This window comes from Cebus imitator, unplaced genomic scaffold, assembly GCF_001604975.1.
Source record: "Cebus imitator isolate Cc_AM_T3 unplaced genomic scaffold, Cebus_imitator-1.0 Scaffold92, whole genome shotgun sequence".
Classification (NCBI taxonomy): domain Eukaryota; kingdom Metazoa; phylum Chordata; class Mammalia; order Primates; family Cebidae; genus Cebus; species Cebus imitator.
In genome coordinates, this window is record NW_016107407.1 from 2,496,415 (window position 1) to 2,510,491 (window position 14,077).

At 37.6% G+C, this 14,077-nt stretch overlaps 1 protein-coding gene across 21 annotated transcripts in view; it reads left to right on the plus strand.

Moving 5' to 3' along the window:
- Window positions 1-14,077, plus strand: part of PARD3 (par-3 family cell polarity regulator) — a 709,408-nt gene that overhangs the window by 362,177 nt on the left and 333,154 nt on the right. For 16 of the 21 annotated variants that reach the window (XM_017535365.2, XM_017535373.2, XM_037740918.1 and 13 more), the window contains exon 5: window positions 2,240-2,371. The exons of the other annotated variants lie outside the window; for them this stretch is intronic. In XM_017535365.2, coding sequence (XP_017390854.1) covers window positions 2,240-2,371 — 132 coding nt within the window. The remainder of the gene's footprint in view (window positions 1-2,239; window positions 2,372-14,077) is intronic. 21 annotated transcript variants of the gene reach the window in all.

Below are 14,077 nucleotides of genomic sequence, written 5' to 3' on the forward strand. Positions count from 1 at the left end.
TTTTGAGACAGAGTCTTGCTCTGTCACCCAGACTGGAGTACAGTGGCATGATCTTGGCTCACTGCAACCTCCACTTCTGGGTTTCAAGTGATTCTCCTGCTTCAGCCTCTCAAATAGCTGGAACTACAGGCACCCACCACCACGCCTGGCTAAGTTTTGTATTTTTAGTGAGAACAGGGTTTCACCATATTGGCCAGGCTGGTCTTGAACTCCTGGCCTTGTGATCCACCTGTCTTGGTTCCCAAAATGCTGGGATTACAGGCGATTCTTTTTCTTTTCAAGTTATATTTTGTCACTATGCAAATACCCAGTTACGTATCAACTCTTAACATAATAGCTTTAGTATGATTATCTTTGCCTGTATTAATTATTTCATGAGGAGTTGAAAATGGTCATGTTTCTAATTCTGTTAGTATTTGGCAGTCATCTGAAAAGACACATTTCCCCTCATCAGCTGGTGCTGTTGGTTTCTCTGAAATATAGTTTGTACTGAAAAGAGAGGATAGATTTTTTAAATACTTTTGGTTTAATTATTCATTTTCTAAGTAAGTAGTTGGTGTAATAATCACCTCAAATGGTGGAAAATGAGCATAAAAGCCTGGTTCCTAGTCAATGATAGCCTCAAGACTTTTGACATAAAATTATACTTGCATTTCAGTGTACTACTTTCAGTCCTCCTTCTCTTAGGGTCTGTGATTAATAGGTTTATCTACCCTTTATGACTTATCTGAATTTCTTATCGGTATATTTATGGACTATCATATGAAACAGTATTTGCTTTTTTCTGAAGCTCAAGTTTTAAGGAGAGACTCTTAGTATCTTGAGATATGGTGAACCTTAGTTTCTGCTTTGCTTCCTTCTTTACTTTTTGTCTTACTATTTCTAGTAAGCAGAACTTGCTGCTAAAGTTTAATCTTGCTACTGAGTTTTTAAAGATTTTATTTCTTGCAGTTAATTCTTAAAGTTTATGAAGTTCCATGTCAAAATTTATATTGGTAAATGTTTATCAATTTCTTTTTGTTTGAACACATGTCCCAATATTGACATAAGTCCAAGACTGTCAATTCATTTTTAAGTCTTATTCCCTAATGGAACTCATGAAGGAAGAGCATATAGTATCCTGATCTACAACTAAGTTCTATACATTGCCAACCTGTAACGTTGCACTTTTTTGTTTCTGTGTTTGTACTGAGTGTTCATATAGTTTAGCACATGGAGAATAAGTATCACTCACGCATATAATACTTACAGCCAGACTACTCTTAACAGCGTTACTAAGGATAATATCTTAGTACTTCCCCTAACTTGGTGTACTGATTTAAGTGGGTCCAGCTAAAGGTAATATTTTACTTTGTTCTTGTAGGAGATTATTTAGATTTAGTCATTGAACTAAAAAGTGTGACTCCCTTAGTTTATCCTAGCTTTCTCATTTCTTTTTAGAACATTGAAATGAAGTTTTATAGCCCCTAAGCCAAAGGACATTTAATTTTTTATTTGAAAGAAACTTCAAGTAGCATTTGGTTGTTCTGGGAGTATTAAAAACTTAGTTGATAAATATTTATTTATATAAAGACATCACTTGTCATATCCATGTCAAAGTGAACAATTATGTGTCTGTTATCTAACAAATACTGTGATAGGCCAATTTTTTTCTTGGTATTTGAGTTAATGCTGACTACTAACTTTTGAAGTAGGTAATAGAAACAGCCTGGATAATCTAAATCTCTTACCCCAAATCACAAAACCATAAGCTCTGAAAAAAAGGCAAATTTATTAGTCTTCCTTATTTTCAACGTTTCTGATGAGTTAAGATGATACCTCGTAATTGAATTATGAGACTGACTGGAAAGAAGAGAGAATGCCGTAGTTGAGAGAGAGTGAAAGTCTTGTGTAGAAGTACTTTCACTTTTCGGTGCACATCCTTGGCTTAGGTGATAGATTTGGTTAGGAGTACAAAATGTAGTGTTTTGTCTGTTGTGTACCTTGTGTGTGTGCCACCCTTCCTGCTGTAATTACTATACTTGCCTGTCCTTGGCCTGTAATTATAACTTTGTGTGTATGGTTATAATTCTGAGGTCTAACCTGGGTGGAATATCCTCAGTCAGCTATTTTGTATAGGATTGGAAAGATATTTTAAATATGTAGAATCATTTTTCTGCTACTTTTGAAAAACCAGGTGCATTACTGATTTGCAAGGTCTGGTTTTTTACAAGACGCCTTTTTGTTTCTTTTTGAATAGAAAGATGAAAACTACAGAAGCCTCCCACGGGATACTAGTAACTGGTCTAACCAATTTCAGAGAGACAATGCTCGCTCGTCTCTGAGTGCCAGTCACCCAATGGTGGGCAAGTGGCTGGAGAAGCAAGAACAGGTAACATGACAAATCCTTATATGTGCGTCCTTGCTGTAACATCCTATCCCACACCCCAAAGATGTTTCTCCCATTTCAATCATTGGTGATGATTAAAAGTAAAGTATTCTAACAAACTTTAGTTAAGTACCATTCTGAATGTCAGAGTTTATCTAACATAAATGTAGGATATTTTTGTGCCAGTCACTGATCAGAGATTTATTGTGAGCAGTTATGAATATTTGCAGTAGATTCTGAAGGTTCAGGACTTTAGAATTTGTATTGCTGCAGAGGCACAGGTGTTTGGCAGTGAATCATGCTGTTTGTGAGTAGACTTTCAAGGCTCTTCTCTTCTTTGATAGGTAATAAGTCGAAGGATCTGAAGACGCAAATTAAAACTTTCTGTCATATCTAAGTTCACTGTATGAGAGAAATATGTCCTATGGTGGTGTTTTAGAATTTAGATTACAGTATTTTGTCATGTTTGGGCACTTATCCCTTCATAAATGTCAAGGACCTATTTTAGGTTTATCAGTCTTCAGAGTTATCTATTTCACTGTGCAGTGCAGTCACCTACAATTCATGAAATCAGGATTGTTTACCACTCAGAAATAATTGTTTTCTGCCTTGGAAAGAATGACCGTTTACAAAGTTGTTACATCACTGTTAGAGAAGTCCTTCCTTTTTATGAAGACTAAGCATGTATCTGATGAGTTAATTCTTTCCATGTTATTTTTTTAGTGCTTCAGTTCTTTTTTATTTACTTACAATGGGTTTTTTTTTATAGTAGGGAATCCCAGTATTGCAATTGTAATTGTGTTTTCTCCTAGCTTTATTGAAGTTTGATTGAAAAATAAAAATAGTATATATTTAAAGGGTACAGTGTGAGGTTTTGATATATGTATATATTAATAAAATGATTGTCACAATCAAGATAATGTATCTATCACATTACATAGATATAATTTTGTGTGGTGAAAACACTTGAGATCTACTCTGTTAGCAAAATATTTTTAAAATTGCTTCATTTTTTTGAGATAGGGTTTTTTTCTGTCACCCAAGCTAGTGTGCAGTGGTGCAGATGTAGCTCCCTAAAGCTTCGAACTTCTAGGCTCAACTGTTCCTCCTGCCTCATCCTTTCTGATAGCTAGGACTACAGGTTTAAACCACCGTGGCCAGCTAATTGAAAAAAATTTTTTTTTGTAGAGACAGGGTCTCACTTTGTTGCCCAGGCTGGTCCTGAACTCCTGGCTTCAAGTGATCCTACTGCCTTGCCCTCCCAAAGTGCCATGGTTATAGGTATGAGATACTGTGCTTAGCCTCTTAGCAAATTTCAAGTATAAAATTAATTAGACTCGTATGCTATACATTAGGTCTCCAGAGGTCATTCATCGTACAATTGAAAGTTTTTACCCTATGGCAGTATTTTTCCTTTTTCTACACCCCACTCCCTTGTAACCACCATTCTACTCTGAGTCATTTTTCCCCCCCAAGATTCCCCTTACAAATAAAATCATACATACAGATTTTGTCTTTCTGTGTTTGGCTTATTTCTCTTAGCATAACGCCCTTTACGTTCATCCATATTGTCACAAACATCAGAATGTCCTCTTTTATTAAAGGCCAAATAATACTCTGTTTTATACATTTATGTACACACACACACACACACACACACACACACACACACACACACACACACTGTATATTACATTTTCTTTATCCATTCCTCTGTTGTAGGTCACTTAGGTTGTCTCCATATCTTGGCTATTGTGAATAATGCTTCTGTGTACGTGGAAGTGCAAATATGTCTTTAATATAATGATTTTATTTCTTATGGATATGTATGCAGAAGTGGAATTGCTGGATCATATGGTAGTTCTCTGTTTTAAATGTTTTGAGGAGACTTCATACTTTCATAGAGGCTGTCCTCATTTACATTACCACCAGCAGTATACCAGGGTTTCCTTCTCTCCACATGCTCACTAACGCTTATGTTGTCACTTTTTTTTTTTTTTTTTTGAGATGGAGTCTCTCTCTGTTGCCCAGGCTGGAGCACAGTCGCTCAATCTTGGCTCACTGCAACTTCCACCTCCCGGATTCAAGCTTTTCTCCTGTCTCAGTCTCGAAAGTAACTGGGATTATAGGCGAGCACCACCATGCCCAGCTAATTTTTTATATTTTTAGTAGAGACAGGGTTTCACCATGTTAGCCAGGGTGGCCTCAAACTCCTGATCTCAAGTAACACACCTGCTTCAGCTTCCCAAAGTGTTGGGATTATAGGCGTAAGCCACCGTGCCCGGCCATATTTTGATGTTTTGATAACAGTCATCCTACCAGTGTGAGGTGATGTCTTACTTTGCTTTTGATTTACATTTCCCTGGTGATGTGATGCTGAGTCTCTTTCAGTGCTTTTAATAAATAAAAAGCCACGTGTTTGTTTAGTTGGTCACTTATTTTCTTAAAAAAGTTTCTATGGATGGAAAACAAGGTGAGTGCTCAGAGTTTAGTTGCTTTAGTAATTTTTAAAATTATTAATTTTGTTAACTAAATGGAATCAATTGTTTTTCAACTTAGATTAATGATAGCTGTAGAAAGAAATTGTAAGTGTTTTGCATATTTCATCTCAGCCTGTTTTGTAGCATAAAGTTCCTAAAATAACTTTGTGGATGCAGGGTATTCAAATATGAAACAGCAGAAAGGGCCAGCTTGCCTTGCACACCCTGATGGCACAGGAAATGTCCTGATTTTATCATAAAGTAAGTGTTAGCATACAAACATTGTGTGATGGAAATAATTTTAAATAGTAAAACAACCATGGCAGTTCTATGAAGGAAACGTAATTTTCTCAACGTAATACAGATTTTTAAACTAATTGATATTAGTATCTTATAGTTACTTTGACATAAATGTTTTTAAGATTTAGATAGTTTCTCATGGGCCCAGGAGTCAGACTGACTAGTTAGTAGCTGTGTACCATATGTGAGACTTGGGCAAATTACTCTACTTGTCCGTACATTAGTTTACTCATCCAGCAAGTGGGGATAATTGTAGACCTTGTCTTGGGTTGCAGTGTCAAGTGATACAATACCCGCCGAGGGCTTAGATTCAGGCCTGGTACCTGGAAATATTCAATGTATTAATATAAAAGTTAGGACAGATAACAGTCAACCTGGAATCTAGAATGAAGAGACGTTTGGCATGTATGTAGCAGGAAGGGTGGAACTAGGGAGGACCTGGGTGATAAGCGTGGAGCTTAGCCGCCTCACTGACATTTTTTCAGGGAGCCTTCCTCAGGACCATCTTAGCTCTGGGCTCTAGCTTGCTCATTTCTTTCAGAGCCACATCCTTGCACAAAGGAGAGGGAACAGAGCCTTTGTCTTCTTTATGTGGCTCTTTGTAAAAGCAAATCCATTTTTTCTAATAACCTCCTCACAGATCCCTGATCATGTTGGCTGGAATTGCCCTACTCTTCTGCCCATGTCAAAATCGAAGGGAGCGAAAGCACTGGTCCAGGTTTCCATGGATAGAGCTTGACCTCTGGAGCTGGAGCTGGGGCAGGAGCTCCCTTGTTCACCTTCAGTGAAACACAGTTGCCGGTCACTACACACAGTCAGGGGTCTGTTGAAGCAAGAAGCAAGGGATATTTGGACAGCGGTGGGGAGTGACAACTAGAAGTTGGCTGAGAATGCTAAATAAGACCTTTTTTTTTTTAACTGCAAAATTGGTAGAAAAAGATGGGCAGCCCAGAGTTTCTAATATACAACTTAATTATAAAGATGTAACTTTTATCTTTCTATTGTCATTGTAGATCTGTTTTTAAGGAAGTAGTATAGTTATTCTTTGTAAATTTGGTATAAAATAGTTTCTTTTTAAGCAAAAAGGATGGCATTGAGAAGCCACACACACCAAAGTCCGAGCTTTGATTTGCTTCTGTTAAAGTTACTTGAGTTAGTTGTTTGCATAGACTGAGGGGGCATCCAAGTCTAAAAACATTTTCTCTGGCATAAGTGTAAAAAAATGATAATCCATTCCTTAAATATGATTTGAGTGAGACTGTATACTAGAAGAGTAGAAGCCATTGATGTTTTCACATCTAGCAGAATAATTAAACCAAAATTTATTGAGCAGGACAAGAAACCACACAAACAAAACAAAGCCCCCTCTAAAATCTTTTCAGAAGTAAGCTCTGTTGTTTGTGCAGGTTATGCTTTATACACTGGAAATCTATTCCACCTATTTCCCATTTAATTGTGGGTTTATTCTGTTTACCATTCTCAGAAGTCACCTGAGTTTAATGATCTGATGTCTCTTCTGAGGCTTTTTCTCTTTAGTTTTTGCTATTAAGCATATAATAAAGAGGATTGCATCATGTAGTTGGAAGAATATTTTCTATGTTTAAAAAAAAGAAAAAAGAAAAACCCCCTGCCTTTCCAATTTGGGAACACCAAGGTAGAACTGATGGCTATTTTCCTGTAGTTGTGTGGTCTGGAGCAAGGTCAACAGAGTTCTAGCTTTTATGTGCCTCCTGTGGTTTTGTTTTTGCTCTGTTTTCTACTTAGTGCTTCTTTCTCATTATCTGTTTCTGAAGGCAGTTATGTTGTTATCAGCTTTACCAGTGGGAATAAGCAGAAGAAATGGAAAGGCAAAAGAGGACTTTAAAGTGCTAAGCTGGCAGGCCCCTCCAGAAATCTAGGGTGTCTTATTCTTTGGGTGGTAATGAGTCTTATTTCTATAAGAATATTGGTTAGTTTTATCTCTGTAACAAAAGATAGGTTATATATCTCATTAGAACTCTGTGTCAGGAAGCACGACGTAATTTCCTAAAAGAGTAGCTGGACTTTTCAGTTGCTAATCACCTTGTTCAGAATAACTCGTAGCTGAATCCTACATCAGATTTATCTCACAAAGTAGAGCACTGTTATCTTTTAAGCGTTCTTTTATGTCAATCTTGACATCAGAAGGGAGATTTCAGAGGAAACAAAAGATTTGAAAACTAAATGGTTTGTAGTTGTATTACTTTGAACACATTTTATGCTTCTGAAATTTGGACTGTGACAATCAAGAAACAAAAAAACCAAAACTTTAGTTTTGATGTTTGACAGTGTTTTAAGAAGTTCAAATTCCTTTGTAACTGTAACTGTTTCCCTGACTCAGAATAGAATATAGTTTGATATTGGCAGATAAGAGATCATCAGCTATTTCTTATACCTGTTGTTCTTATATCCCCACACTTCACTGCAACTCATAAATTCCACAGAAGAGGCAGCAGGAGCTTTGTGATACCTGATTGGAAGAATTTAGGAGCAGAAAGTAGAAGGACCTTAAGGAAAATATAAGCTAATTGGGAGCCTGCCATTTTCACAACCTTCTCTTGATGAACGGGCCTGAGCCCAATTAGCAGAAACAGCAAGGAGGCACAAGACATGTTCTAGCTGCTGCTTTAGCTCTGTTACAGGGGAATGACTGCCCTGGCCTTTAGAGCAAAATTCATGTTTATGGGTTCTCTCCATCAAAAAAATGTCGTTTAATTGGAGATTATACAAATGGAGGCAAACTGGAAGGAAAACTATCTTAAATGTTTATTGATGAAGACACAATGCCAATGTGTACCTCATTTTTGTACCTTTGCCAGGCATGAGGGAATTCCACCATCCAGTGTCAAGTCTCAAGGTCTCAGAGGCCAGAGTTTTGGAAGCAATGATGATGCCTTTTTTTCCTTAAAAAAAATAAGCCTTTGTCACTTCCTGCAGCCGTGATGCTTTTTCTTTATGTTTTTGAGAATATTTATGCATTATAAACAGTATTCACATGATACATGCTATGGTTTGGCTGTGTCCCCACCCAAATCTCATCTCGAATTGTAACTCCCACAGTTCCCGTATGTCATGGGAGGAACCTGGTGGGAGGTAATTGAATCATGAGGGCAGGTCTTTCCTGTGCTATTCTCATGATAGTGAATAAGTCTCATGAACTCTGATGGTTTTAAAAATGGGAGTTTCCCTGCATGAGCTCTTTCTTTGCTGCCACCATCCATGTAAGATGTGGCCTTGCTCCTCCTTGCCTTCTGCCATGATTGTGTGGCCTCCCCAGCCATGTGGAACTGTAAGTCCATTAAACCTCTTCCTTTTGTAAATTGTGACCAGTCTCGGATATGTCTTTGTCAGCAGCATGAGAACATACTAATACAATACACAATATATAAGTTATATTCATATGTTTTTTGAAAAGGTAAGTTTCTATGTGTTTGTTTCAATTTTTGGTTTTCATTATAATTTATAGCCAAATTCTTGAAGATCGATGGCAAAATTCATTTAAAAACTAGTGAAGAAACATTTTTCTGTGTATCTAGGTTTTATGGAGGCAGTTTTTAAAAAATGTGTTTCTTTCCAGGCTAGTCAATAAGTAATTGTGGAAGTAAGTTTGCCTAGGTTTTAGCTTGTTGTTATAAAATGGTGGATGTCTGGGATGATCAACGTATGGTTCCTGCATCCACATGACTTATCAGAGTTGGCTTTTTTTTTTCCCTCTGATCTGTCTACCTAGTGGAAAAATCCCCTTCCTTGCCCAGGTTCTTACTAACCTTTTCTAAGTGAAAAAAAGAAAAAATTCTCATTTCCCTGAGATCTGGAACTATCCAGGTGACATAAAGAGGTTGTACTCTGGAGTATGAAATGATAATGTTTTCTTATCTTTTTTCTTTTTTAATCTTTAAGAGACAGGGTTCTTGCTCTGTTGCCTAGACTGGAGTGCAGTGTACAGTCATAGTTCCCTTCAGCCTCAAACTTCTGTGCTCAAGCAATCATACTGCTTTAGCTTCCTGAGTAGCTGGGACTACTGATGTGCACCATCACCCCTGGCTAATTTTTTTTTTTTTTTTTTGAGACAGAGTTTCACTCTTGTTACCCAGGCTGGAGTGCAATGGCGCGATGTTGGCTCACCGCAACCTCTGCCTCCTAGGTTCAGGCAATTCTCCTGCCTCAGCCTCCTGAGTAGCTGGGATTACAGGCACGCACCACCATGCCCAGCTAATTTTTTGTAGTTTTAGTAGAGACGGGGTTTCACCATGTTGACCAGGATGGTCTCGATCTCTTGACCTCGTGATCCACCCACCTCGGCCTCCCAAAGTGCTGGGATTACAGGTGTGAGCCACCACGCCCGGCCTAATTAAGATTATTTTTGTACAGATGGGGTGGCCACACTGTGTTTCCCGTGCTGGTCTCAAACTCCTGGCCTCAAGCGGTTCTCCTGCTTTGGCCTCCCAAAGTACATTTTACATTTTCTTAGTTACAGTAGGAGGTGGTTTATTCAGCAATCCGATTACAACAGCTTCAGATTGGTCAGGGAAAAGACTAAGGGGTCACAGCATTAAACCATGGAAGAGCTATAGAAATTGTAATATAGGAATAGATATTGCTTCATGGTATCTGCCATCAGTAGTGAGACTTAAGGATAGATTCTGATGCTGCCAGATAGTAATAAAATGTGGGTTTTGGGGGTTTGTTTATTCTGTAGCCTGTAGTCACTGAGGATCCAAATGACTGTTCACATTATCTGATTAAAAATAAACGAAGTCCCTTGCCTCCAAATTCCAAAAGTTCTATGAAAAAGAAGAGGATTTATTAATATTATTTACCAGTTGGCAAACCTTCATAAAATGTGTAGAGAAGCAAAATAATTGTGTTCATCTCTAGCAACACCAAACGTAGAAACTAAAAACATCAAGATTGTTTTAAAATTAAACTTAGGTTTTATTATAAAATACCAGAGCTTTTTTTTTGGTAAGAGAAATCTGTCGTGTTCAAAGTAACTCCCAAAATAAAACCAAAACAAACTTTTAAGAGAATTGTGTTTTCACCTGGATATATTAATGCCAATAGCAGAGTATTTTGTTGTGCTTTCATGACAGAATGCCTGCTACTCTAACGCGTGTTAAAATTATTTTTAAAAAAATAATGATCAAAACACCCAAATGTATGGGACACATTATTTTCCATGAACCCTGCATATTTTCTGCCTTGATTATCCAAGAATTCTGGACTAGAAACAGCAGTGGATGCACAGGGCTGGAGTGTGCTCTGGTGGACGCTCTTCTTCAAAGGACACACACATTTTCTGGGGAGCGTCCAGTCATGTGCAGGGTTACTTTGGACCTGGGAGTACCAGATGGCATTTTACGCTTCCATATATTTAACATCAAAAAGACATGGGAAGTCTGGGAAGCATGTTTCCAGGTTAGAAACCCGCTCCTCCAATGAGTGTGTACCGTTTTCTGATTCCTAACACTGGTTGTGTGGAAAGAATCAAAGATAGATAAACTTTGCAAGTTTCATTTTTACTGTGTACAAAATAGGGAGAATTATACCCATTTGGCAGATGGGCGTGATTTTGTGTGCAAAGCTTAAGTGACACAGCACACATTCCAGTGAAGACCCAGTTTCTTGTATATTGAAGACACTCATAAGATGCTGTTTTCTTTCCTATCTTTTTAGGTAAGATTAGGTTTATTGGTTACACCTCAACTACTGCCTCATGTATTGGGTATCTCATTTTCTTAAATATTATTTTTCTCCTTGCATATTGGAAGTACCATTTGGTATGCTGGGGTGGTTTATTTTCATCGCTGGTGTATTTCTAATGCCCTCATCATCATTTCAGAATTGGATTTTTGCTTCTGTGGCATCTTATCAGAATTAGAATAAAATTTAATCTTTTAAAATCATCTCTGGTTCTTTTCTAAAGAACATAATCTGACACAAAAATGACATCAGTGTTAATCTCTATGCCTGCATCCGTTTCTTATGTTCCTTTTTGTTTTTGGCAAGCGTTCCTGGTTTTGATAAGATTAAATGTAAGGATATCATTAAGAATGCTAAGTATGTTGCAAGGGCTTCTGCTTGGCCACTTGCTAAGCATCTAGATCCCTGTGATATGAATGGAGTTTGAAGGGGCACAGCATCACTCGTCGCTCATTTGATTTTGAACCTGGGGTATGCAGTTAAATGGAATGCTCGTTAATTTCTCCTTTAAAACAAATTTTACAGCTGTCTGTATTTATTGCTTCTTTGGCCTATGGAGTTAAAAGCCGGCAAGCTGCGGGGAAGTAAGTTAGAAATTTTACTGAGTGAAAAATCTTCGGTGGTGTGTGCATTAACCTTCAGATGAAATGTTAGGAGCCGGTGGTTTTCTTAACCTGTGAATACTGCTGCTAGAACTAGATATTTAGAGCTTGCACTACAGATAAAGATACATTTTCATTTTTAACTTTGACCCTCAGGTGGCTTTGCATATTTTCATTTTAGGTAGTCTTAAAGATTTTTGTTATGAGCTGTGTGATTAAATATGACAATGGAGGGAATACATGCTTTGTGCTATAACTCTCTTTATTCCCATCCATCTGTATGTCATTTGCTTTTGAAATTTTGTTTTTTGTGTCTAAGTTCCATCTATGTTCCATGAGCTGTGCAACTGCTATTCTTAAAAAATCTGGTTATGAAATTGCATTTTCAGTCTGTAATGTATTGTTTTCACTACCTGTATTGTACAAGCCTGCTTGTAGAAATTGAATCACTATTATAGGTCATTTTTTATTTTGGAATTTTATGATCTAGGTATTTAGACTTTTCCATCTATTTCTATCCCGGCTTTTCCCAGTTACATTCAACATGGTCTTGAAATGACCCTAAAAACCTGTCTTAAGTGTGAAAACATTTTGCCCAATGGTTGTATGTTCTCTTCCTGCCACTGAGGCCTGGGTATATGTGCCCTATAGTATTTTTATTTCTTCTGTATATATATATGAGCCATGCTTTTCCTTTAGTTTCCTTTTTTTATTTCCTGTGCCTAATGGCTGTTAGGAAGGAGGTTGTAGATTGTCTTTTTAAATAGCTGAACAAATTATAAAGAAATGAAAGTATGGTATTGGGGTAGGGTTGGGGTAGGCTTTTGGGTTTCATTTCATGTGTCAGTATTATTACTGTCCTTCATAGTAAGCACATATTACTTTTTACATGTTATTATTTTTAGTAATTCCAGCACTTTGGGAGGCTAAGACAGGTAGATTACTTGAGGTCAGGAGTTTTAGACCAGTCTTGCCAACAGGATGAAACCCTGTCTCTACTAAAAATACAAAAATTAGCTGGGTGTAGTGGCCCACATCTGTAATCACAACTACTCAGATGGCTGAGGCAGGATAATCATTTGAACCCAGCAGGCTAAGCCTAAGCCGAGGTTGTACCACTGCACTCCAGCCTGAGCAACATAGTGAGATTCTGTCTGGAAAAAAAAAAATGAAGAAGAAGAAATGTTTTTATTTTTAATATATAACTTCGCAAGGCTGCAAGACTGAGCAGCTTTTTCTTTTTTTCTTTTTCCTGCAAGCACTGTTATTTCCCAACTGTAATATGGAATTGAAATCTTGATATGTGTTGGAATTAAGTTTAACCCTTTGAGAAGCACCACCTCTTCTCCTACCTTTAGTAAGCCCTTTAATTTCCTGAAGCAATTCATTAACTGGGCCTCTTATGACCTGGATTTGTATTTCATTGAAAAAGCGGAAGCATGGTTCCCACCACCACTTTAACAGCCCTGCACTTCCTGGAATGCAGAAGCTTCCCTGACCTCTCAAATGCCAAAGTTTTCTCTCCCAGCCTGTTTCCCAACCCTTCTCAGTATTAGGACATTGCTTTTGTGTTAATCTTCTGTGGAGTCATGCATGTAATCTGTCTACACAGTCGTGAATGTCTCTTGTTTTTCTCTCTCTGCTAGAACTTTCCTCTCAGCAGATAGGCTCAGACAACCCCAGTCCTCCCTGGCAAGCCCCTGTCTCACTGTGGCCCCAGCCTGGCTTGCGCTCCCTCATAGTTCACACACTTGGCTCTTAGTTTTATGCAGTCACCTGTCTTCCCCTCAGGGACCTTCCTCAATCCCCCCATTTAATGGCAGGCGACATCCCTGCAGCCTTCCATTATTGACTCTTTGCTTATCATCCTCTCCTCTGTGATATTTATGAATTAAATTTGTCTTTTGTTTCTTTTTTATTTTTTGTCTTTGTTTCTGTCTGTTTTGCTGTCCTAAAATGGCCCAGGCATCATCTCGTTTACTGTTTGTAGCTCCTAGTGAACCCTCATATAAGTCTTTCAATAAATTGAAAGGAAAAAGTTCATAATGTCTTTACATTTTCTGATATCATGTATTATGGGTGGATCTTTGTTGGGTGAACTAAATTGACTATTTTATAATGCCATATTATGTGATATTGTGATTTTTATTAATTATGAGTGATAAACTATAGATTATAGGTCAATAAATGAAAACTTGAAGACATACATTTGTAAATCTCATAAATAGTTGTACTATTACATCATTGATATTTTGATGACATTATTGCTTTTAACTTAGCATCTGCTTATGGCAAAAAGAAAAAAGTGATTATAAACCAAAGGACCAAGAAATGGGGAGAAATGTAAGTTATCTCAAATAATGTAATGTTTCTATTTTTTAAAATCTTGATAATGATAAGAGAGCACAGCCTTTGTTGTGCATAAGTTTAATTATTTGTGAACTTTCTTCAAGAATGTCTTACAGTTGAGCATAGATTCAAGTGTTAGAAGATGAGTACTTGGAGTCTGTCTATGCTGGTCGGTGTCCAGTGGTGTCGCTGAATCACAGTTGATCACAGTAGCCCTGGGAAAGCCATCTTGCTCTCCAGGGGTTTTGTAGAGGGAG